This window comes from Lagenorhynchus albirostris, chromosome 3, assembly GCF_949774975.1.
Source record: "Lagenorhynchus albirostris chromosome 3, mLagAlb1.1, whole genome shotgun sequence".
Lineage (NCBI taxonomy): Eukaryota > Metazoa > Chordata > Mammalia > Artiodactyla > Delphinidae > Lagenorhynchus > Lagenorhynchus albirostris.
In genome coordinates this window covers 16,246,478-16,272,875 of record NC_083097.1, presented here as the reverse complement: position 1 = coordinate 16,272,875, position 26,398 = coordinate 16,246,478, and the positions used below count along the sequence as shown (strand labels likewise).

The window sequence follows — 26,398 nt, the reverse complement described above, 5'->3', positions numbered from 1 at the left end:
TCGAGCCCTGGTCTGGGAAGATCCCACATGCCACGGAGCAGCAAAGCCTGTGCGCCACAACAACTAAGCCTGCGCTCTAGAGCCCATGAGCCACAACTACTGAGCCCACGTGCCACAACTGCTGAAGCCCATGCACCTAGAGCCTGTGTTCCACAACAAGAGAAGCCACCACAATGAGAAGCCCACGCACTGCAATGAAGCATAGCCCCCACTCACCACAACTAAAGAAAACCTGCATGCAGCAACAAAGACCCAACACAGCCAAAAATAAATTAATTAATTATTTTTAAAAATTGGTTATTATAAAAAATAAAGAACACCCAAAGGCAAGCAGGAAATCATATCTATACTTGAATATGCCAATTTAAAAGTGCTAAACCTCAAAGATAAAGAGAAAAAAATATTTAATCAAAAGGAAAATGCAGAATATTTAAAAAGCAATAATAATTAGATCTAAAGTAGATTCCTGTTAAAAAAGAAAAAAAATAGATGACAGAAGCTGATAACAATTATATGCTCAAACTGCTAAAGGAAAAGAATTTCCTATTGTCAACATTCTCTATATTTAGTTAGCAGTGGTAAGCTATCAGGAATTAAGGGAGGACAGTTATTAAAGACTTTTTTCCAATGTATAAGAAAAGAAACTTTTAAATTTTTAGCTACTGACATTTTGGCAAATATTGTATTAATCTTTGCCTTCAGGATCTCTGCAAGAAATAATAGACAAAAAAGCCTTGCAATTAACATTTCATTTCAAATGTTAAAACTTGAAGAGTTAACACTAGAATAATAGTTAATAGAATACGAGTCTGTAATTTCCAAATCAAGGAGAGATTTTTAAAAAGTTAAATAATAAAACATTTCATCAGTAGAACAGAGGTCAGAAAGTAGAATAAAAGATGCAAAATAGAAGCAATGACAATTTTATTTGAAGTAGAAAGTAGTTCAAATATACCATAGTCACAGATTAAATATCATTTTTAAAGATATTTTATTTTAAAAATAGACTGTTATATGCTACTTACAAGAGATATGCCAAATTCAAAATGTAGTAGGAAATTTTACATGAAAAGTTAGAAATATTTAGCTATTGCTTAAAAAAACTATTGCTGAAAAAGAAAACAATTCCAAAACTAGTTTTCTTAAAATAAAGCACATTTATTCATTTATTTAGCTCACATTTCTAAGAATTAGCAATTTCTGATGGGTTCAGCTGGACAATTCTGCTAGTCTCAGGATATTTCAATCACTACAATTAATCAGCAGTGTACTGAATGTTCTCCTCAGTCCAAAAAGATAAAACAAAACAAAAATAGAACAAAAGAACAATAATAAATAGAAACAAAATGTAAGATTATCATTGTTAACAAATGAGACGCAATTGTCTTTCTGAAAATTTAAAAGAATCCACAGAAACATCTTAAGAAACAATTGGATAGATTGCCAAATTTTGGAATACAAATAAATGCCCCAAATGGCTAGATTTTTAATATGTAAAAAACGTGAATAAATAGCAAATCAGATAAATGTAAAATGGTAAAAACAAATCAAACAAATTAACAAAAAACTCTTCTAAGATCATCAGAGAAAAAATATCCAATAAATAATGTTCAAGTCACCATTATGAAAGGCAATGTTACTGAAAATATTAAAAAAACACAAAAATAATATCTTTACCCCATTAGTAAATCAACACTCAAATTTCCAAATTAATCTATAAGTTAAATATAATTTTTATCATAAACTGAATTTAATAATCTGTTAATAAAATGCAAATGGTAAAGGGTTGAGAAAAGCAAGAATGTAGGAAAAGAAGAAAATAGAGGAAAGAGAAGAAAAGAGGGCATATCCTAACGTATCAAGATATTATAAAGACGGTAAAGATTTACATCTCTATAAAAGGAAGAAATGGCTATCAACTAAAGCAATAGGTGTTTGGAGTACCTTTTCTTTGAATGGATGTATTTGCTTTGATAGATAGGACTCTTGCTTTCTCGAACAGAATGTTAGCTCAAGGAATAATCTGTTAATTGTTTCCTCTAATTATTGTGAAGATGATATTATAAAGATATAAAGGTAGTGTAAACCCTGACAGCTGGCTTTTCTTTTCTTTTCTTTTTTTTTTTTTGTAATGTAACTGCGTGACTAAAATTTGATTGATTGACAGGGATCCATTTCAAAGAAGCAGCCATTTCAAAGATGGCTGTCTTGAATAAACACATTGTCAGCCACTAGTAGATAGAAAGACAGCTCCCCCATTCCCTTTTGTTCTAGAGATTTTGGGGTGATTTCAGTAACTGATCATTTGGGCTTTTTTTTTTTCTTTTCCCCAACTTTAAATTCCTGTTCTTATGTTTTAAATTCATCTCTAAAGAGTGAGCTTGAGAAACTCTAGGCCCCTACCCTTGACCACAATAAAAGCTGAATCCCAGAGACATATACCTTAATAGTGTTTATGCCTGGAATCATAGCTAATGTCCCCATATCAACTAAGATTTTCCTCCATCTATACCCTGGTGGGATTCTCCTATTCACAGCCCAGATCTGCTTGATAAATACTTAAATTTAAGGTAATGTTTCATGTTGTTCCAGTTCTTTGCCATCTTTGTTAGATCTTTCCTGCCCTATGTTTTATCCCTCATTAATTTGGAATCTGCTAATTTATCTGCACATTAGAGAATAAATGTCTTCTTAAGTGTTCCATCCTACGTATATAAAAGTTTCTTTATTTGGGGCTTATTTTTGTTTATTATTCACTGTGACATATGTTAGGAATATACTGGTAGAAAACACTAGCATGTAACTAACATTCTGCTCAAGGAAGCAAGTGTCCTATCAAATCAAATACATGAACTCAAAGAAAATGTGGTCTGCTCACTGCTTTGGTTGATAGCTGTTTTATCTTTTTTTTTTTTATTTTTCCTTTTATAGAGATATAGATCTTGTGAAATTCTCTATAATTTCTTTTATGTTTTCTATCTTCTTTCTCCCTCTATTTTCTTAGATGAACAATTAGAGAGGGGCATCATTACAGGTGAACCTCAGAGACATCTTGGGTTCAGTTCCAAACTGCCACAATAAAGCAATTATCATAATAAAGTGAGTCACATGAATTTTTTTATGCTCTCCAGTTCATATAAAAGTTTTGTTTACACTATACTGTAGTCTATTAAGTGTGAAATAGCATTATGTCTAAAAAATGTACATACTTTAATTAAAAAATAATCTATTGCTAAAAAATGCTAACCATCTTCTGGGCTTTCAGTGAGTCATAATGTTTTTTCAATAGTAACATCAAAGATCACTGATCACAGGTTACCATAACAAGTTATACTAATAATAATGAAAACGTTTGATGTATTGTGAAAATGACCAAAATATGACATAGAGACACAAAGTGAGCAAATGCTGTTGGGAAAATGGTGACAGTAGTCTTGTTCAATACAGGGTTGTCTCAAACTTTCAATTTGTAAAAAAACCCACAATATCCAGGAAGCACAGTAAAGCAAAGCAAGATAAAAGGAGGTATGCTTGTACTTTAATCCAATCAGGGTAGGATTGAACTAAATCAAGGCTAAGTCAATGCTAATTTGCAGTTTTCTTTAGATTCAGCCTGTCTCTGAACTATCCCTGTCCCTAAGGCATGGCCCTCTAGGGCTTTCAACTGAGAGCCTGTTTGTGCACTAGGGCCATTCACCCTGGTCCCCTACCTTAATCACTCTCTGTTCAACAGGAAGAGACAGAAAAAAAAAAAAAGCTCTTCTTTTCCACTTAGAGTTTTAGATCTCTGCTAAACTTTCAATTTAACTTTCAATTTAATGAATATCTTTAGGGAGAATCAGCCATGTGTTTAAGGCCCCTTAATTTCCAGTATGACTGTGGGCCCAGGAGGGTGGGAGAGAGGGAGACGCAAGAGGGAAGAGATATGGGGATATATGTATATGTATAACTGGTTCACTTTGTTATAAAGCAGAAACTAACACACCATTGTAAAGCAATTATACACTAATAAAAATGCTAAAAATAAAATGATTGAAGGGCTAGGACATGGTACAGAAAGCTAATCATTTAAAGATCGAAGCCAAAAAAAAATAAAAAAATAAAAAGACTCGGTTAAAAAAAAAAATGTTCTCCTATTTTCTCTGTCCCCACCTTGGAATTCCAGCCTGTTGTTAGCTCCTAATATAAACAAATACATTGTAATCCACAGTTCAACTTCCCACATTTTTGCCCTCTCTAGAATTTTACCCCTCTACTTACATCACTTTAGTGGTTCTCTAATGTCATTAAACAGAAATTTCAGGCTTTTCTCTCAGTTATCAGGCAGACTATGGGTTAGTCAAAAACTACTGTTTTATCCATATTACGTTTTATACTTCAAAAACCATTTGGCAAGTTTCATTAAATAGTTGGGATATAAACTGGGCTTGGAAGAAAGGTCATAGTTCATTAACAATCTAATTATCATTAAGATGCTGGCTGCCTGGTTGTTCATGTATATGCTACAGATATTTGTTCTTAAAATTTTAATTAAAATTAGTTCAGAATCCCATCCTATGTACTGAACAAAACCAAGATCCTCTCCAAAATTTCTGAGGATTATATTATATGAGTGGGGTATACAACATTGTCACTCTTTATGCCACTCACCAATTCAACCATTTTTTTTTCTCTATTTCTCTGGCTTTTGTTTTCTTTGTTACTCTTCCATGCCTGTTATAATCTTTCTCCTCAAAGTACCATGTGCTCAAAGCACAAACAATTACCAAAAGTAGAATACACAGAGTTCAGGGAAAGAGCAGCCCAGTGTGGCAGTTATCTGAAAGGGATAGCAGAATGAAGAAAACTGTAGCCTAAAATCTAATGTCAAACTCATTCTTTTTCTAAAAAAAATCTTTACTGAGATAACATGTACAGCTAAATAAACTTAACCTATGGATGAATCCTGAAAATCACCTCCAAAGCACAGAGGCTTTGAGAATCACAAGAAGATATTTAGGTACTGGCCCAAATCTACCCATTAAATCTTACTGTATAGGAGGAATCCCTGGGATTCAGAGCTCAAAGAACCTCCCTAAGTGGATGATCAGAGAACATTGCAGGGTCATGCAGGTTGAAGGACAGAGGCAGTTAACATATAGTGGGGTGTACTTAACATTAGAACGAGAAAACCATACTTAAATATCTAAGGAAGACTTTTTGAGTTGATGCATGAAAATATTACCAATTTAAATATTTGGGTAAGGTGATAAAATTCAAATGGACACTGCTAAAACCTGAATTAGTAACCAGAAAGATCAAAGAGGAGGCAACACTGCCCAAGAGAACATCGCTTTCTCCATCACAGCCTCACAAGGTGAGCTGGGAGGTGGAGTCGTTGTCCTTGGGCACCTCCCTGCCCCTCTGAGTCTTGTGGCATTTAGCTGCCTCTCCTGGTCCCTGTTATCTACCAAGCCCCCCTTTTTGCCAAAGTCTTGGGAGCACTTTCTCCATCCATACTCGAAATCATAACTGGAAAAATTCAATGTCCGTAAACGCAAGTGAGCCAGCACTTCAGACACCCAACACTCAATACCCCACAGTGATCGCCAAAGCAGATCCACGTCTTTAAATGACAAATGGGGTTATTTGATACCCTGCGCCTCCCTAATCCTAGCACTTATCACACTGTGACCTCTCTCCCATTTAGACTGTAAGCTCTGTGAGGAGAGGGACTTTTGTCTGACTTATTTGCTGCTATATTCCTAACTGCTACCAGAGTGCCAGACACAGAGGAAAGTCTAGATAAAAATTTGTTAAATGAAAAAAAAGGAAAAAAGAAGGAGAAGGAAGCAACATAGAAGAATGTTTCAGAGTTTGACTCAGGAAACCAGTTGCCTGAATCTGAAACCAGGTTCCTCTGCTAATTATGTGTGAGGCCATAGCCAGGTTCCTGCTCTCAGTGTGTTTCAGCTTCCTCTTTTGTCAAATGGAGATATGGAAGCAATTACTACCATTTCATTTTCTTTTTTTTATGAAGAGAGATCAAAATGCAAAGAAGTTGAAATCATGCACAAAGTGCTGCAAATTATAAAGGGCACAATGAAGATAACTAAGAATTACATAAATAGATGGAAAAATAATAATGAAATATCTGAAGGAATTACCTTGAGTGAAGGAATATATGGGTTTTAGATCCAAAAATATGTATAGTATCCCTAACTTGAGAGATAAGAAATCATTTTACAAATTTCCAGACAATGAATTTAAATTATAAAGAGAATAATCATTGCTGAAGTACTCATTTGCAAGATTCAAGCTAATAGTCCATGGACCTTGTTTTAGTGACATTTCAAAGAAACTACAATAAAATACATCTCTGCCTATTTAAGATGACACTCATATGACAATTAAGGAAGGGTATTTTAAAATACTGAATGCCTCAGAAAATATAAAAAACGTGTCAATTACAGTAAAGTTCTATTGACAAAATATTTGGAGCTATAGTGAACAAATGAAAATAAAATAAAAATAAATTTATGAAAAAGTAAAGACAGTATAAAACAAACAATATATGATTAAATATCAAACAGAAATAATGATTTGAGTAGCATATATTCTCATAGAAAAGCAATAATGATAATATGATAGGATATATAATATTTCTTAAGAAACGTTTATGAAATGCACTTTGAATATTTTCAGTAAGAATATATTCATGTATTGTATTGAATTAAAAATGAAAAAAAAACACCTGAAATACACACACACACACACACACACACACACACACATGACTCAGCCCTATCCCCTCCCCTGACATTTTACTTGGGGCTGTCCAGTGTGTTCTCCAGCCTCACACTGTATTGCTATTCACCACCATTCTTATTCTCCTTTCTTAGAATGCTTTCCTCTAAAAGAAATTCTATAGTCAGCTCTTAAGTTAACATTGTTTTTTTCCTTCCATTCAGTCTTCAAGGCATTGTCTGCTGTGTATGAGGCAGTGATCTAAGCTGTCCAGATGCAAGGAAATAAAACACATAGCTCCTGCTTTCAAGTGACTCTCCATCTATTTGGGAAAATAAAGATGAAATGAAATGTAACTTGCAATTGAAGGCAGTGAAATGTGAGTTACTTTAGAGAGATCATTGAAAGTCCTATAATTAAAAGAAGTGGAGCATGATTTGACTTTACAGGATAGAGTCCATTCCCTCATGTAGAGCAGATCAGAGAATACTTTTCAATGAAGTGGGGAATGAAGACAGTATAGAGGTGACAGAATGCAACATTAGTCTTAAGAATCTAACTAGGGAGATGTGGCAGAGCAGAGACATGAGCATTTTAATTCACTATTAAAAACACTAAATATTAAGCACTGTGCTGTATTTTGTGCTCCCCCCAAACAAATAAGATATTCTGCCATTAATTCTTTATTTGCTATAGTACCAAACTGTTGCAGATAGAAAAATTTTTGCTAAGCAACCATCTTCAATATTTATCTGGAAAGTTATGACCCCTTACCTATTAAATAAGAAACATTTTGATTTGGAAAATAACCAAGTGACAGATTTCTATTTTTTTAACAACATATACAGCAAAACGTATATTGTAAATATGTTTTTTGATAATGACCTTATTTTTGTCATTAACTAATATACTGGTAATAATACAATTTTATTTAAAATTAAAAACTGGAATTCAGATGATAATTTTTAAGTTACAGCATTTAAAAATTATATTACCTTAAAACAACAATGAAAGCATGATATGGTTTCTGATTAAAATGTAGATTTTTCTACAACCATCTTCTCTTTAAATTGTGATAGGTAAACATTTCATCTTGGCATCAAAGAAATCCATTGTATAATTTCAACTTTTTAATCAAATATCTATAATAAATGAACTAAAGCCATAATGTCGTAAAGTCTGTGAGTCTAGGCTTACCCCCAGGAGGGTCTGTGCATACAGTACCTTTGTTCATTCATTTTGTAATAGAAAAGTGTATCCTAATCCACCAATATAAAGTCATCATTAATCTACAAGTCTGTTCTGCTTCATGATCTTTATGCTGCCTCTTGAGGGACTAGGTTTTGTTTGATGCAAGGAGATTTGCCAGACTAATTCCTAGGCTTAATTCCGACTGTCAAGTGCATTTGTAAATCTTACAGATTTTAGTAGGAGAAGAGATTATTTTTAACTATGTATATGTTTGTATCTCTTTATTTTCAGCGTTCTAAATCACATTTCATGTGCCTTTCAGATTGAAAATCCTTATCGTAATTTAACTGATAATTTGCTATCAAGAACATCTACTGCTCATATTTGTCTCTAGGTTATCTTCTTTAGATACATGTTTTCCACTTCTGTAGACATTTCCAGTCTTTAAGAATGAATGGGTTCACTAACACAACATTGCAAAGCAACTATACTCCAATAAAAATTAATTTTAAAAAAGAAAAAAATGAATGGGCTCAAATAGCACATTCTTTTTAAAATAGTGAGTGAACTGCACCAAAAATGACCATTTTAAATCATATTAAATGGAAGATTCTGTAGACTGTCACTTTCACCTTGTTGCAGAATTTGAAGATGTTTTTTTCCCTTGGTTTTATTACTTTTTATTATTTCCTTGTAATATTACTTTTAAAAGTGAAGGTCTTATTATTTATAAGTTTTATCATTTTTAACAAAATACTTAATAACCATTGTCAGAAAATACTGATTTTCCTTGTGGCTGTTTGGGTTTGGTGAAGGAATATCTAAGTTTATGTTGCATTGATTTTAAGATAAGGGATATTTTCAAATTTGACTATGAGCTGTTAAGAAGATGTCTTTTGGGGCATTTTCATTCAGATTTCATAGTCCACTGATAGTGAAATGCAGTTTTTTAGTTTGATACATATTGGAAATCATGAGAAATTTTACATTTATTTTGTACTTCTTTGGCATTGTCAGATCCCTAGTAGTTGATATTCCCATCATTTATTTTTGTCCTTCAAATGAGAACTCACAGCTGGTATTGTAATGTGCTTAATGTCTCTATAGATTACAACCATTTAAAATTCTGGTTTTTTCCACAGGGCTTCAAGAGACCATTTAGCATTTTTTCTCCCATTCCTAAATAAAATAGCACATACACAGTCTGTCCTGAGAATATAGTTGCAAATGATGCTTCAAACAGCCTCTATGGGGTGTGGGAGCACCTGTGCCCCAAGTCACTACTGTCAGTGATGAGGCTGAGACACGAGACACGTTGTTTTTGTTCAGCTACGAATCTCCTTTCTCCTCCCGGTCAAGTCTCAGTCTTCACTTACTAGCATTTACCCAGTTATACTTGATAGACTCACACTATCCTTTATGGGAAGGCAGAGACTTAAAGCTTGACTAGTGAGAAGGCAAACAGTCTGTAAGCCATCATGACACCAATATGGGAAAGGGTGACTTGCAAATGTAGTGGTGTGTTTTAGTGAGTCTTTTGCTTTAGATAGAAAAATATACATTTATTCTCTCCTTAGTGATTTTAACCTCTGTTAACTTTTTTTTTTTTACTTTCATGTATTTTTTTCTAATGAGTTTGTCAGCCCACACATTATCACCTTCTTATATTCCTACTCACAGTGACAGCAGAAAAAAAAAAAAGGAAAACAGAAAAAAACAAATAGCTGACACATATTCTAAGCAATAAAAATATGACTAATTGGGCCATTCTGTGCCACTTTGTTTTGCTTTCCTATTGTGAAAATGTAGGTTACACTCTTTTGCCTTAATTCCTTCCTTGCTCGGAATCACATAAATGCTGCAGGAGTCATCAGCTCTACCCTGTGCCTTAAGGGGGTAAAATTTATTTAAAAACAGATTTTTAAATAATTTTAAGAGCAGGAATATATATTTGCTTTTTCAGTCTCTCTAAGGATTATTCTTTAGAGTTTCCTTCAGTGTTTATAAATATCATGATTCCATAATTTATTGTACTTGACTCATCCATTTCCTACTAAAAATGTAGTATTTATTAAAGGTATGTGATAAATATTGGGTAGAGGGTTTCTGTTGAAATTCATGCACTTTATTTTTATTTTTTTGGTAAACTGCTGTTCTCTGTACTTCTACAGTTTCTGCAATTATTATATTATTGTGATATGCTTATGAATTATTTTAGATGTTGGGTTGTGTTTCTACTTAAAAAGTTGTTTTTCTTCTTTATTACCCTATTCATCTAAACTAACACTCTTATGCAAATTTATATGTGTTTTTCATGAGCAGATTTGCTGATATTCTTCAAGATTCATATTTTTGTTTCATACGTATTCATGTTCTTTTTTTATGTCACAGAGTCTTGTATACATAGATAAACATAATTAATAGCAAAGAAGGTTGAGCAGTTTTCAAATGTGGTTTTCATATGTTGATAATAGATGGTAGCTTCTTTTCAGAAAAAGCTGTTTTCCTGCTGTGAGTGGAGGAATAGCGCTTAAGAGAAAATGGCAAAATAAGCTTAGAATAGCTAGCTAGTCTATGGCATCTGATGAAATATGGATATTAATACATTAATTACCAACCTCCTTTGAGAACTTAGAGTTACCCTATATACTTATTGGGGTCACTTAAGATGGTTACAACTATTTACCAGCGTTGTTTATGAATCTGAAAGCAGAGTCTTTAGACAATGTATGGTTGTATTTATCTGGGATTTAAAAAGCATCAAGAAGGAGTGTGGCAGGTGGTCAAAGGGGTGACATTCCAGGATGCAAATAGGAACATAATAACATATTGGATCATGCATTTGTGGTTTGGCAGAAACACAAGTGAGGCCAGGAGAATGTTTACAAACTTAAATGAACTTGCCGAATCCATTTGAAAATTGAAATTAGGGTAATTCTAGGATTAAAAGAATGGGAAGTGAGGAAACAGGAGAAAAAGAATCAACCTTCAGCAGAGAGCATGAGGAGATCAAGATAGATTAGTTCATTTTGGTTTTAATTTCTTAATACATGTCAATATAATGAGGAAACTGTAAGAGAAGACAGGCTCCTGCTGAGTGTAGTTCAAATCATTATTTATCAAGTACTTGTTATGTGAAAGGTATTTTGCAGGAAAGCAAAAGAGCGTTGTTTCCTGCATGGGCTCTGATGATAGTTAAATTATGAATGGATCTTATTGCTGCTGGAAGACCAGATAAAAATGAAATGCTATGAAGCCATGCATATTTATCTCTTCGGTGGAAGTTAAGTTTCTATCTCCCAGCTTTTTCTTCAGCTTTTAAAAAAAGTTTAATCCAATTACAGAGCTACATCTGAAGATCTCAAATGTTTCTGCTATTGTGATAGATTTGGAAATATTACTTTAATAGTCTACTAGGCTATACTTGAGAAAAAGTTTATCTTTATGTCTGCATGATCAAATAAGGAATTTGTTGAAATGGCAGGGAGTGTATGGGCATCTGGTAGTTTAAGAGTTTTGAAGAACACATGATTTTTTTTTAAATCAATTAACCATAAACATAACGGTTTATTTCTCAATTCTATTCCACTGGTCTCTATGTCTATCTTTATGGCAGTACTACAAGGTCTTGATTACTATAGCTTTGTAGTCAGCTTTGAAATCGGAAGCATGAGTCCTCTGATTTTGTTCTTCTTTTTCAGGATTGTTTTGACTATTTGAGATTCATTGAATTTCCATTTGAATTTAGGATGAGTTTTTTCCATTTCTGCGAAAAACACCATTGGAATTTTGATAGGGACTACACTGAATCTACTTTTGGTAACATTGTCATCTTAACAATATTAAGTCTTCCAACCCATAAACATGGGATATCTTCTCATTTATTTAGATATTTAATTTCTTTCCATGAAGTTGTGTAGTTTTGGGTATACAAGGCTTGTGCTTCTTTTGTTAAATATATTAAACATTTTATTCTCTTTCATGCTATTGTAAATGAAAATTTTTTATACACCTTTATTGGAGTATAATTGCTTCACAATGCTGTGTTAGTTTCTGTTGTACAACAAAGTGAATCAGCTCTATATATACATATATCCCCATATCCCCTCCCTCTTGAGCTTCCCTCCCACCCTCCCCATCCCACCCCTCTAGATTGTCACAAAGTTCCAAGCTGATCTCCCTGTGCTATGTGGCTGCTTCCCACTAGCTATCTATTTTACATTTGGTAGCGTATATATGTCCATGCTTCTCTCACTTCTCCCCAGCTTCCCCCTCCTCACCCCATGTCCTCAAGTCCATTCTCTATGTCTATGTCTTTATTCCTACGCTGCCACTTTTTTTTAGGCTTTAATACTTTCCAAGATATAAGGTAATTTTGGACTTTAATGTAGGATGTGTTTTTGCCCAAGGGAGTATTTTAAAAGTATGCCTTATTTTAACTTAAACTCTACTACAGTTTATGAAAGTAGCACAGAGATTAGAACCTTTCAAGATCGTTCAAACTATTGAACAAAGAAATAATAGAGCACATACTACTAGTTCAAGAAAATTATATCTGAATTTTAGAAACACAGTGTTACTTGTATTATACTGTTGTATTCTGTAGCCTTCCGTCCCTATAGAAATGTAGAAGTTGGAAGTATATCTATCTACCCAAACTTGTATTTTACTGTAATATTTTTTGTGTGAAAGATCCCCCCAAAATTATCAATTATGAAGTCCCTGGACTTCCTATAATTGCAAAAATAAAATTTTGTTATTATTATTGTTTTTCAAAGGACTCAAAATTTCAATTCTTTCACAGTCATCACAATGATATTTGTAAATATCTCCATGATTCATCTATTGTATATCTGCATTGCAGTCTCCCTGCTTCCTCCTATATTTGTCCATATCATTTTCTGAACAAAATGGGATATGCAACAAAATAAATAATACATTGTCATCTATTTTGAAAGACTAAACCATGTTCAAGGCTATTTCCACATTGCATCAAAGTTATAGTTTCTGGGAATGTCAGGAAAATATTGATTATATTCAGAAAGACATTAATTACTAACAGAGTTTCCCAAATTTTTCTTTAAATTTCTAAGTCATTTCAGGCCCCTAAATTCATATAAGACATGTAGAATTTTCACACTGTTTTTTTCAAAGATTCTTCATATGACATACTTTTCTAACGCTTTTATCACAGTCAAGGTCTTCTAAACTGGGTTAAAGTATCACTTTTAAGATAGTAGACCCAAATTTATGCACTGTATTCCAATGACGTCTTCTCAATAAAGATCTGCATAAAAATTCCATACCATTATTGAATCCTTCTGAGACTGTTTTAGATCTATTGCCTCATTGCTACATTCAGATAGTTTATGTATTAGAAAATAATAGATGTTACTCAAAATCTCTCCCATATGATACTTTTCAAAGTGTACTGTCTAACACATATCTTTAGTTCCTGTCTTGTTAGCTTAAGGTCTTTGTGCTAGCTGTTCAAAATCTCCTTAAATCTTAATCCAATACATTAGCTATATTAGCTTGGCTTCCAAGTGTTCTATAATCTTCTGTCTTCATCCAAAGACAGACAGTTAGAATTAAGAACAAAACTTGGGTACACATTATTAGAGATTGTCCTTTATTTGACATTGATAATTAGCTCTTCTCATCCACAGATTTTACATCCTGCTATGGTTTCCTTTTATTCAATTTATATTAATTTTTTATCCAGTTTAAAGTAGTTATGCAAGACTTTCTGTAATACTTGTTTTATTTTTAAAACATTATATTTCAAGTTTAGAGATTTGTTTTCTTCTTGTCACCTAAAATTTCAGTTTCAGCAAGACAAAGTTTGTTCTCATATGTATATTTATGTGTGTGTGTGTGTGTGTACACACACACACACACACACACACACACACACATATATATATATATATCTTCTTATCTCTTTCATTTTATTTCAAAGTTTTCTTGTTCAAGTTCAGTGAGCCTACTGCCAAGTACATTTTTTGCAGTTCCAGGGAGATACACAATATCCCTTGTCAAGAGTTCATTATTCTGCTGTGCTAAGCCTTTCTGGGTAGGAAGCTCTTTGTTTCCTGAATCCTCTTTTCTTTTCAAAAGTCAAACCTTCAGCTGGAAAAGCGAAAGAATATCGTCATGTCTCCATGTGTGAGAGCTTTCTATTTGAGAACTTAAAATGCACTAGAAACATATTCAGGCTTTCTTCTTGTTTCTCATCATGTTTCTGATTGCATTTCCAATAATTATCTTGAAAAAGAACATGTTTCCAGATTAAGAATGTAAAGTGGACACGAGGCTAGAGCCATGAAAGAGAGTCCCCATCTACCCCTGCATGTTATCATGTCATTCCACACATTATGATATTTACTGAGACCAGGGACCAGTGTCTTACATCTCTTCTTCAGAGGACCAGCAGTAAGATTCTCAAACGTGTTTGTGCCTATGAGCCCACGTTCAAACCTTTTCCTTAGGCTAAGGAATTGTACATATATGCAAGTTTATATTAATCATGAAGCAACATCCTACACCTGATAGGTGTGCTTACTCAAAGGTCAGGTTTCCAGGAGAGTACCTGTGATGGCTATACTCTTAAAAACACACGTGATGCAGTTTCTCCTCTTTTTTTCCCATCATTCTGAAACCTGCTTCAGAGTAGGCAATCGACACACTTTTCTTTAAATTTCTCTTCTTCCAGGTGAGAAAATATTTTAAATAACTTATTAGATTATTTATTTATGTTCTATAACAAATCTTCAACAACTTATACATATATATGTGCATATATATGTGTATATAATTTTAATTTACGTATATAATGTGTATTATTCATGTTTTATTACCTGCGTTATATTGAATATTTGAAATATTCATTATCTTTCTATTGCATTAGTTTGGCAATGTACAACCAAGAGAATATAGCTGTAGGGTATTGTATCATGACTATCATAAACATACTCATAATTTTAAAAATTCCAATTTTCAGAATAAGAGAAATTGATAGGAAAAAAAGAATCCTTAAAAGTAATTGTCTAATGATTTACTGACTTTTTAGTGAAAAGTAATTAACTCAGATGTGTAGTCACAGGTTGGATGATCAGGGAAGCAGGCTCTGGATTGGAGTTAGGGGGCAGGATATTTATTGGAGTGTGCTCTCATGATCGACATCTGTGGACCACAATGGAAGTGGAAGAAAGAAAGGTAGAGTGAGCAATTAAGCTGCCATGCAATTCGAATGTGTCCATGGCTGACCCCATGGGAAAGCTCTGGAACTAAACTTGCCCTTCAGTATTTTCTGCATTCAGCAGAAATGGCTTGACATTTATAATCTTGCAGTAATAAGTCATTGGCTATGTGTTGCTCCAGAAAAGTGTAACCTTGGGCCAGGTCGCAATCTACAGTTCAGGCAACAAGTCACTTCATGCAGAGGTTCTGAGCAGCACACCAAGTGTGCACCAAAAGGGTCCTTTAGCTAACAGTCACGGAAGGGGGACTAACAATGCTAAGATAAACATTTCCTATGTGCACCTGAGGCATCAATACCAATTGGAAGTGAACTGGTGGAGTAGAGGCAGTATGACATCCTGGTTTTGAGCAGGGTTCTAGAATGTATTTGGGTTATAGCTTGATTATTCACTAGCTCTGTGATTTGAGGCAATTTATCCTCTGGGACTGAGGTTATTTATTTTAAAATTATTATTCCTAATAAAAATGATTTTCCCTAAAATGTAAGGAATTTAACATCCTCTCCCTTATACGGTTGTGTGGACTGATCAAAATACCTCATGCAATCATTTACTATAGTACATAGTATTTTTAAAGCACATAAAAAATGAAATTAACATTTTATTCATTATTAACTTACCCATGGTGTGCCCACTATAACAAGAGTGCTTCAAATCACAAGTTTAAAATAGTTTATCAATTGATCTGGTGGCTCCATAAATACATTATCTGTACCAATGATTCTTAAACATTTTTGTACATTAACCTCACCCGAAGTTCACTAAAAATGTAGCTGTCTATTTCTATCACTTATATTCAGAGTCACCAGGTTTGTGGTAGGAACCACTGGCTCACCCCGAAGTCTGGTATCCATGTATCCTTTTCAATCCTTTGGCTATTATGCCCATGCCCCAAATGCTCACCACTTCCTTCCTCCTCTGTCATCCACTATTTCCCCTCCCCTTCAGTCCAGGCCTTATTAACTTTTCAAATATGTTTCTCCATTTGAGAATGAGTTTTAGTCCCTGGTTAATAATCTCCCCTTCACGTTCCTTTATCCATTTCATAAACGGAAAAGAAATCGCACATGCCCATTTTATCCATTAAAGGAACTGTGAATCTTTAATGGCGGCTTTACTAAGTCCATGTTGTTCTGCTTATGTCTGTCATAGATAACACAGCCAGCATTCTGACAAGGCGGAGGAGATTTAGTCGAACTATTCAGGATGTGTATTACCTCCCCATTATGATCTCTGACGGTGGAATCCCCTCTCTCAGCAGCAGCAGTACCCTCACCATCAGGGTTTGTGCGTGCGAGAGAGACGGGCGCGTGCGGACCTGCCGTGCAGAAGCCCTCCTGTCCTCGGCTGGCTTGAGTACAGGAGCCTTAATCGCTATTCTACTGTGTGTTGTCATTCTCCTAGGTAAGTCATTCTAAATCTTAATGTGTGATGACGATTCTGAGTGTACCCTACAATGGCGCGTTAGAAAAGAGAGCAAAAGAGACAGAGAGAGAGAGAGAGAGAGAGTCATTTTGACAAAACTTTGGAATTAGTAGTGCTTTACGTGATAACAAGACATGACTGTTTCCTTTAATTAACTTTCTCAATACCATAGTTAATCTGGAAATGATTTGGCTCAAATGTGATGAAAGAGTTGAAATATTAAAAGAAGGGATACAATAAGAGAAATCTTTTTGGAAAGGACCTATTTTAGAAAGAATTGATATTAAATATTCTAAATTTCCTATTGAAAGGGCATTTACAATTTATTTCAAAGAACATAGGTGACATTACTCTGCAAATGAATCTAACCACCAAATAAAAGGAATAAATTTCTTGTAGAAATTTCTATCAGTCTAAAATGAGTTTATCATCAATCTTAGCTGAATTTTAAAGGATTAAATATAAAATAATTTTTGCCTCAGATATATCAAATTTTATTAAATTAAAACTAATACATTTTTTAGTTTATTTTTTGCATTACATTTTATTTTAATAGAAAATAAAGTACTTTCTCTAATTTTATGTTATCTTTTTAATAGTTGGAATCTTATCACAACTGCAGTTGAAACTAATATTACTATAATCTCTTTAGAATTGCTATACAAAACAAGAAAGGAAATCCAGATTTTTTTATAGGAAAGGCAGATGTAAATAATATTTTGCTTTATAGTTTAAAATGGGTACATATATATATTTTCCAGTGTGTCCTCTCCCTCTAGTTTTCTCTTAGGAGCCTTATTTTTTGTTCTTCTCTTGCTACTGTGCATACATAAGGAAAACAAACAAACTATGTACTTTGAGACACAGATATTTTTGCAAGGAATATCCTTTGTTTTGTTCCTGGGTTAGAAGACAAATTACCCCTACAGAGGAGTGGAGATCAAGGTGGAATAAGATTGAGTAGAAAGGATGTTTAGGCAGGGTCGAGGCAGGTTGGGGTAAAATGGCAAAAATTGTGGGCTTTGTTCTAGGAGTTTGAGGAGAAGTTGAAAGTAGGTGCGTCCCATCATAAAATTTGCATGTTGAACAAAGATGATTATGAATGAAGTGGAGAACAGATCTCATGCTGGTAAAGAGAGCAGGTAGGCAAACTGACTAGAAATACGACACATTTGTCTCACTCAGATATAGCATAATTTGGACCAGTATACTTAAAATGGAGCTGAAGAAAGATTGATAGTACCAAGATGTCTTAGGTGAAATCAAAAGTGATCTTGGGTAATAGGCTGCAAATCACAGGATGGAAATATTTACCAAAATCTTTACTGAATGCTTATTGGAAGTACCTGAGATTCCATGTGAAACCTGCAGTGTTAATTATTTCAGGTCAGTGAACAAATACTTAATGTTTATGACATGGTGTCTTTTCTTGGAACAAGTTTCCAAGGGCTAAAAGTAAAGTAGCCAAAAATTAAAAAAAAAAAGTGATCTTGGATAAACTGGATATGAGACTGAGTTAGAACAGTATCAAAGAAGACTTTTCATCTCTTGCTGAATATGGGCCCTGATCTTCCCTGGGTTGGGGGACACCAGAAATGCATTTTGTTGATGTTATCACAGCAAGAGTCTATAAAGAGAGAGAGGATAGACTAGGACTGAGCTGTGATAAATTCCAGTGTGATCGCTAAATCAAGAAGGATGCAATAGCATAGAGCAAAGGAAAAATCACAGAACAAGGAACAAAATTATTAAGGTATAATATCCTGAAACAAAGAAAATAAGTGCATCAAGGAGGACAGAGCATTCAACAGTGTTCAAAGCTGCCCAAAAGTTAAATAAATTGAGTAGCAAAAAGTATCAATTGCACTTAGCAACTTGGAGTGTGGAGGTTTGATTCACCATAACAAAAACTATTTCACTGCAGTACAGTCTTTTGCAGAAGTGTGGTAGAGATGGTATCTGGGAAAATCAGGCTTTCTTGATTTTATTAATTTATATATTGATTATTTATATATATTTTAACTGCTATTTTCTTTAGAAATTAACAAATTACCTTTTATGTCTTTGAAACTGAAAACTAAAATATCACAAACCAAAAAGGAAAACAAAACAAGAACAAAACCCCGAAGAATAAACAACTATAAACATTGAACCCTCTAGGGTTCCTAACTGAAACTGAAAAGAATAGAACTCAGTGACCTTTCATAAGTCAATTTTACTTCCATTAAAGCAAAAACAAAAACAAACACTCTGACATTACTATAAGTTCCTCCAGAGGCCTTATTCTGAAAGATATTTCAACTGGTGGAGGCATGTTACATTTGGCTTTTGTTTTCGTTTATCATCATAAAATTATTTTTGCATACTAAAATTAAAAATCTTTAAAATTGAAAGATGTCAATATAAGATACATTCAGGTGTACTATATAAAATAACATTTTATTATTTCATGAAACAATACATCCCTTTAATTGACTTTATGAAAATGTTTCCCCTTTGGGGTAAATAAGAGAACATTTCTATATTTTATGCTGTACCTCAGGGCTAATGAAACAAAGTTTCTATTTGATATGTTTGCTCTTTCAATTTTTATTGAAACTCAAATGTGTCTTTACAGTTTTATCCAAAGGTTGCAGAATTTCTTAAGCTTAGATTTAAACAATCACTATTTATAATGTAATTTATATTTTTCATGGCATTTTAAGGGTTTATATCATTATTCAGAAAATATCTGACCCACAGACTTGGATGGAGTCATTTGCAGTTTTGAAATATTGTTGGTTAATGTGTGAGCTCATAGGTTTCAAGGAAAATATCAACAACATCAGAGGTAGCAATACTTTTAGAACTTGTAATTCTGAAATAGCATTCAACCTCAACAGCTAAATAAATCATGAAGTTAAGTTAATCTTTTAATACTGAAAAATGTTTTACTTAGTAGCTGTTTGTGAACATGACTGTGATTGTGGAAACTCAGCCCCAGTTTTGCCACTAATTAACTGTGTGATCTCAGGACCCATGAAGTCTCTTTCTTCTATTTCTGAATCTATGAAAATAAAGTTTCAACTAGAATGACCTTAGAGTCATCTGTAAACTTCTGTGGTGCTTATTTATGTTTTATTATAGGTTAAATATGACTCAACATTTTACAGTTTGGTCAGACTCCTTCTATGTATATATTGATTACCAGAAGATGGGGTGCTTGAAAACCAAAGGGCCTAACTTTAAATGGTAAATGTAAACCTTGTGAGTTGAGTTATGTTTTGTCAGGATTACCTTTTCAGATCCATTTCAAGGAATGGATAGAAAAGAATTTAGAGTGAGCCATCATGATGCAATCAGAGTTTGGTGCCAGAGGAGGGGATTGTCAGAGTCCCCTTTCCCTCCCAGGGATCTGACATTTCTTTCCCAACCCACCCTATTACTTGTCAGAGGGACCAGAACTGTTGGTAGAGTGAACCAGTGCAAGAGATGATTGAATCAGGATCTGCATCAGATCTCTGGAAGGCTACCTTTGTAGTCCATGCATCACATATGATCTGCTGACCTAGATGAATCCACCACATAGTTTGCTCCTATTCTTGGATGTAAATTTCATCATAAATGGGGATCAAGGTGGGTGTGGTGGGAGAAGAGTGAGGAACTAGGAGAGGAGGTGGAATTGATGAGAAGATAACTGCCAACCTGCTTGCCATGAAAGCTATTTTAAATGACCTTGTGGGCTCCCCTGAGTTTGAAAAATTGTTTCAATGAGAAGTGTCATTACCAATTATGGCTACAGAAACTAATCAAAATCATCTCCCTGACTTGGGCCACCTCATTCTACCAAGTTTAGTACTCACATATGATGGTATGAAAAAAGAATCAAGTGATATTTAGGGGTAAACAAATCTGCTATGAAAAGTAGTTTGGGGGAGTATGTTAGGAGTCAGTACATAATGTATTCAAATGCAAGTTGTATGTCAGTTTTAGTTATGAAAACTCAAAGCCCCTTAGTACTCTAAGCACTGGAATGATAATATAAGTAAGTAAATATAATATAGGAGAAAACAAAGAGAAAACTGTTTCCACAAATTTGAATTCCTTTATGAATAGAATAAATTACTGACACAATAAATTCATTATAATTTTCTTATATAAAAAGAAGAACTTAGGTTTAAAATCCTGGCCAGACTTAAAGAGAAGAAAAAGACATATACTAACCAAGAATAAAATATTCATTAGAATAAAGACATCTCAAAAATACTACAATTAATTCATTTTATTCCAGACTATGTAATCAAACTTGAAAATACCAGAAATCATTTATAATATAATTTTGAACAAAGGACAAGCTCTGTACCCCCCCCCTCTCTCTCTCTCTCTCTCTTTTTTTTTTTAATAACACCATGGCTCTATCATATTATGTTTTCCCAGATGAACCACTGAAAGAAGTACTACCCTGTTATACATGTATGGTTTGATATACTGTGGGAGACTCACTTGAATATGCTTATTTGCCTGCCAGTTCGTAAATAGGGATTTAACTCTCAAATTTATATGTATGATTATTATCTTCATTTATTCTCTTCAAATAAATTTGGCCTTGAGATTTTGTGGGAAACATTTAGTTTGTTTTTCAAATTTTAAAAAATATTCTCAAGCAAAATTAGGTGTTTGGTATTATTAGGAGTAGTAAGTTGATTTTTAAAAATATTTAAAAATTATTTTCCTAGTGAGACTATTACTATTTCCTAGTGAGACTATTACTATGAAGATTCACTTAACCCAGTGCCACATTATCACTCTCACAGAGATTATTCTTTTGTTCATCCACATAAGAATTGTTTACAGAGTATCTGCTGTGTGCCATTTGCTCCAGAAACCTCTACTGAACAAACATGATTGTAAAGAAATTCATTAGGAGTGTACCTTCTCATTCATGCTTCCACATTCTTCTCTGAATTGATTTGAATTTGCCTTTGACTAAAGGGACCATATGTCTGTATTTGTCCTGATGTCCTGATGTAATTATAAACGAAATCCCCTTCCACCCTTAAAAAGTGTCCCAGATTGTACGGCTATTTATAAATTGATCTTTATAATAAATAGTTATGTAACAAATCTAGGAATCATTTGTCACTGACAAGTAACTCTCTTTGTCTAGAAAAAGAGAAAGATGTAAAACTCTAAATTCAAACTTACCTAGTATCTATATTTTGAATCAACACATATATATCAGGAACATTTTCTTAAATTCGGGGAAATAAACAAATAAAAGCTATCATAATAATAAACCCAGCATAATCCACTATGTTTCATTAGGCAAATATGATACTGATATTGGTGAAGGATATAAATTACCTCCATACTTCGATAATAGTATTGAGCACATTCTTCCTGTTATACATGCACATAAAGTCCCTTGGCATTAACTACCAACCATTTCAACATAAGGAAAATAATTTATTGACAAAAGTAAGAAATTTTACTATAATAAATTAGGCAGTCTGTAGAAATAGATGTTTTGATCTAGAACAGCCTCCTCAGTTAATCATAAAGATGAGCAGAAATATATAGTGGATGATAAATATAAACCTCTGGGTAGAATGGAGTGCATTATTTGAGGATACTGCTTGGGCCACTGAATTAGAAAGCTGTAGGCTGGATTTACACTAAAATAAACAGTGAGGTATTAAATGCATATTGATGGCATTCAGTGAAATGTTTCTTTGTTGTTGTTTGTTTGTTTCTTTTTCCCAAAAAGAAAGTATAAGCAACGTGAATGGGAAACTACTGTATTCTGTAGCAGAGCATTTATGAAGCAGAGCCACATGCAGCATCAGCATTTCATTTTCTGCTTTTTCTGTAATCACTCCCTTTCCAACACAGTGACTCACTAATTCCCCATGTCTACTATAATCTCCCTATTGCATTTCCCCATTACTTAGGCAGTATCCTCTTATTCCATACTTTTCCAGATGATTCCCTGACCCTCCCTAAAGATGTTTTGTCTCTTTTTTCTTTATTCCCACAGGTTCCCACTTGCCTCTTGTATGCAAAATTAGCTTCTTCCCAGTACACTGTGACCACCTCTTTCCACATATGGTAGATTTCCCTCTCATAATTATCCTTTCCACTTCTGGCTTGAATATCTATTCCTCTTTCTCTCTACATTTTCAAGTCTTAAAATCACATATACACTATGATATCTAGTTCAAATACAGGCAAAGCTTATCTGTATTGTTTATGGGTATACATATAAAGGGGTTAAACTATAAAGAGAAGCAAGGAAACAATAAAAGAAAAAGAAGTTATTTTTTAGAGGGGAAGGGTAAAAGGGTGGATTCGAAAGTGTCAGGTATGTTCTTTATCAGAGAATAGGTAACCCGGTGTTCGCTTGCTTTCTGACCATTTGTTAAAGCTTACACATAATCAGTATTTCGAGGTAAAATACAGTTTACAGACATAAATAAATAGACAAAATACAGTATAGAAATGTGAGTTTTGTATAAAACATATATATCTGTAGGAGTTTCTGTATGTGTGTATGTATACACATACACCTACAGATATATTACATGGGACACACTTAAGCTATATATATGTATAAGCTATAATATACTTTTGAGATGTATATATATACACACTTATGCTATAATATGTATAGCATAAATATGTCCTATACATAATATTGGGACAAATATCTAATATATATACTTAATGTGTTCATAAAATATTTGCACATTGCATGAGACATACTTAATTGTATATTACACATATATATGTATGTGTATACATACACATATTATATATAGTATGTAATATGTACGAATACATATGTTATACATGTATTTTTGTTGTTTCATCTCATATTATACATATATAATACATATATTTTTTCTGTTGTTATTCATATCAAATTTACATTTAATTAAGTGTCCTGCATTATTTGCTAAATCTAACAACCCTACATTCCATTTGAATATACCTCTCTGATTATTATATTATAAGGAATGTTTTAAATACTAGTGAACCTTATAATTGTTATCATAAAGCCTAAATTATCAGCTAACCAAGAAGCAAACAGTCTGTAGAGATGAAGTAAAGGGTATTGGGCCTAATGACATAAAGTAGAAATATCGTTCTATTTAGTAATGGTTTAATACCATCAAATAGAGTAATCTGAAACTATTGAAAAACCACCAACGCAAAATACCCAAGACCTATTTCTATTAATTTATTCAACGGCTACAACATTATTGATAATAAGAACCTATTCACTGCTTTTGGCTAAGTTGCCCTAAGACACACGGCCAACAGGTCACTCAGTTCCTTGTTCTATATTTTTAAAATAATGAAGTTTAATATGGTAATGGAAACATCATCATCTTTGGTGTGAATAGTCATAAACTACAGCCCAAGGTTTTCCACCTGCCATTTGTGTGGTCTTACAGTTACATGGTATTTACTCATGTAATCTCTCCTGAGTCTCAGTTTCCTCATTTCAAAAATGAGGAAATCCCCAGCTCTGCTTTGAGGATTAAGTTAAAAAGTTATGTAAAGAGCATTGTGTAAACAAAAAAATTCCTATGAAACCTAAATTATGTACAAATAAAATAACATCTTGGGGGCTTCCCTGGTGGAACAGTGGTTGAGAGTCTGCCTGCTAATGCAGGGGACACGGGTTCGAGCCCTGGTCTGGAAGGATCCCACATGCCACGGAGCAACTAGGCCCGTGAGCCACAACTAATGAGCCTGCACTTCTGGAGCCTGTGCTCCGCAACAAGAGAGGCCTCGATAGTGAGAGGTCCGTGCACCACGATGAAGAATGGCCCCCGTTTGCCACAACTAGGGAGAGCCCCTGCACAGAAACGAAGACCCAACACAGCAAAAATAAATAAATTAATTTTTAAAAAATAACATCTTTTGCAGCTTGATAGATAAGTGCAATAATTAATGCCTGATAATATTATTCTAAAGGATAATGAACAAACAAGGTGTACCATGTAAAATAGTCCTGCTTTGATTTTCTACAAAGCATCAAAAGGAAAGAGTTAATTATAGGGTCTCCTTCTTCCTATTTTACAAAAACTTAAAATATCCTGCCTTTAGTGTACTCCTTAGAAGGATAAGTATCTATAGATTGACTCCCACACAGAATTATTTTTCCAGTCAAAATTTCATATTGCTTTTCCATCATCTGTTTCCCTGACTGAACGATTAGACTTCATCACTGGTCACGAATCCTGAAGCCATAGCCTGGCAAATGAGAATATCACAGAGTTCTCCAGAAGATCAGCGATTCCCAATGTTTTGTAGAGATAGATAGTCATTTTCTACATTCTTCAAGATGTTAAAATCTCTTGTGGTGGTATTCACAGAGTGCAGAGATCAGGGCTGTGTTACAACGTAAGCCTAAATGGAATGTAGCTGATGATAGTGGCTGGGAATTGCTGATGTCCAATCTCCAAGAATGTCCTTCTTCTTTTTCTAACCCTTCATCCTCTTTCCATTTTTCCTTAGCAATTGTAGTACTTTTCATCACCCTGAGACGCAGCAAAAAAGAGCCCCTGATCATTTCAGAGGAGGACGTGCGGGAGAACGTGGTCACCTATGATGACGAGGGGGGCGGCGAGGAAGACACCGAGGCCTTTGACATCACAGCCTTGAGGAATCCGTCTGCTGCCGAGGAGCTCAAGCACCGGAGAGATATCAGACCGGAAATGAAACTCACCCCCAGGCACCAGACGTTTTCCACCCTGGAAAGTATAGATGTTCAGGAGTTTATTAAGCAAAGACTGGCTGAAGCCGACCTAGACCCCAGTGTCCCGCCTTATGACTCTCTGCAGACTTACGCCTATGAGGGTCAGAGATCAGAAGCTGGGTCCATCAGCTCGCTGGATTCAGCAACCACACAATCAGACCAGGATTATCAGTACCTTGGAGACTGGGGACCCGAGTTTAAAAAGTTAGCTGAACTCTATGGAGAAATAGAATCTGAAAGAACAACTTAGGGGGTCAATTCTTGCAACCTTCTAGAATTCGCTTCCTGAGCAAGTGGAGATATAACCTCAGCAATGGCAAGGAAGAAGCTTGGAAACAGTACTAGGAACTAAGCAAGCAGAGCACAGCTACTGTAGAAACAAGTGCCCTTTTCATGATCGAAACTGGGTTATTTAATCGGAAGAAAGTCAAATTTAAAAAAAAAAATACAGAGAAAAAGCTATTGTTCCTTGTGTATATTTTCAATTGCTCAATAAAGTCTGTGTACTGTTTAATGAAGAATTCCTGAATTAAGCCAAACAATGATATTTGTTTCAATATTTTGTGATTTCTTTTCAAAAGGAAAACTGAACAAAAAGTTTCCAAATCACTTATGACTGATTTCTAGGGGTGGTACACTGTAAAATGAAACTGGTGAAGTTAGTCACAACCTCTTTTTCCACTATTTCTGGTGGACTCTTGAGACCCACACCCTGTTTTTGTGACACATCTCATTAGCTTTGTCTCGTGTTGAAATGACACGAGATATTTCCAATATACCAGGCCACTCTGTCATGGACTTGTATGTATCATTTTCCTTTGCCCTCCCCACTTCTTTTCTCCATATGAAATTGATGGAGCATGGGGATTTGCTGCTTGCACTATGATGTATGCAACTTCTGTGCACCAGTTGTGCACTGCTCTGAATCACGGAGACTACTGTCTCTGTCCTGCCTGTCTCCCTTTATTTTAACAGGAGAACCCCCTTTTTTAAGTGGATAGAATGAATGTTTTAAGATATATTCAGATCATCTATGTCAGGGAAAGAT

At 34.2% G+C, this 26,398-nt stretch overlaps 1 protein-coding gene across 1 annotated transcript in view; it reads left to right on the top strand.

Moving 5' to 3' along the window:
• Positions 1-25,600, top strand: part of CDH18 (cadherin 18) — a 341,721-nt gene extending 316,121 nt beyond the window's left edge. The window contains exons 10-11 of the mRNA XM_060145999.1: positions 16,332-16,583; positions 25,110-25,600. Of these exons, the coding sequence (XP_060001982.1) occupies positions 16,332-16,583; positions 25,110-25,600 (743 nt within the window). The remainder of the gene's footprint in view (positions 1-16,331; positions 16,584-25,109) is intronic.
• Positions 25,601-26,398: the final 798 nt, after the last annotated feature.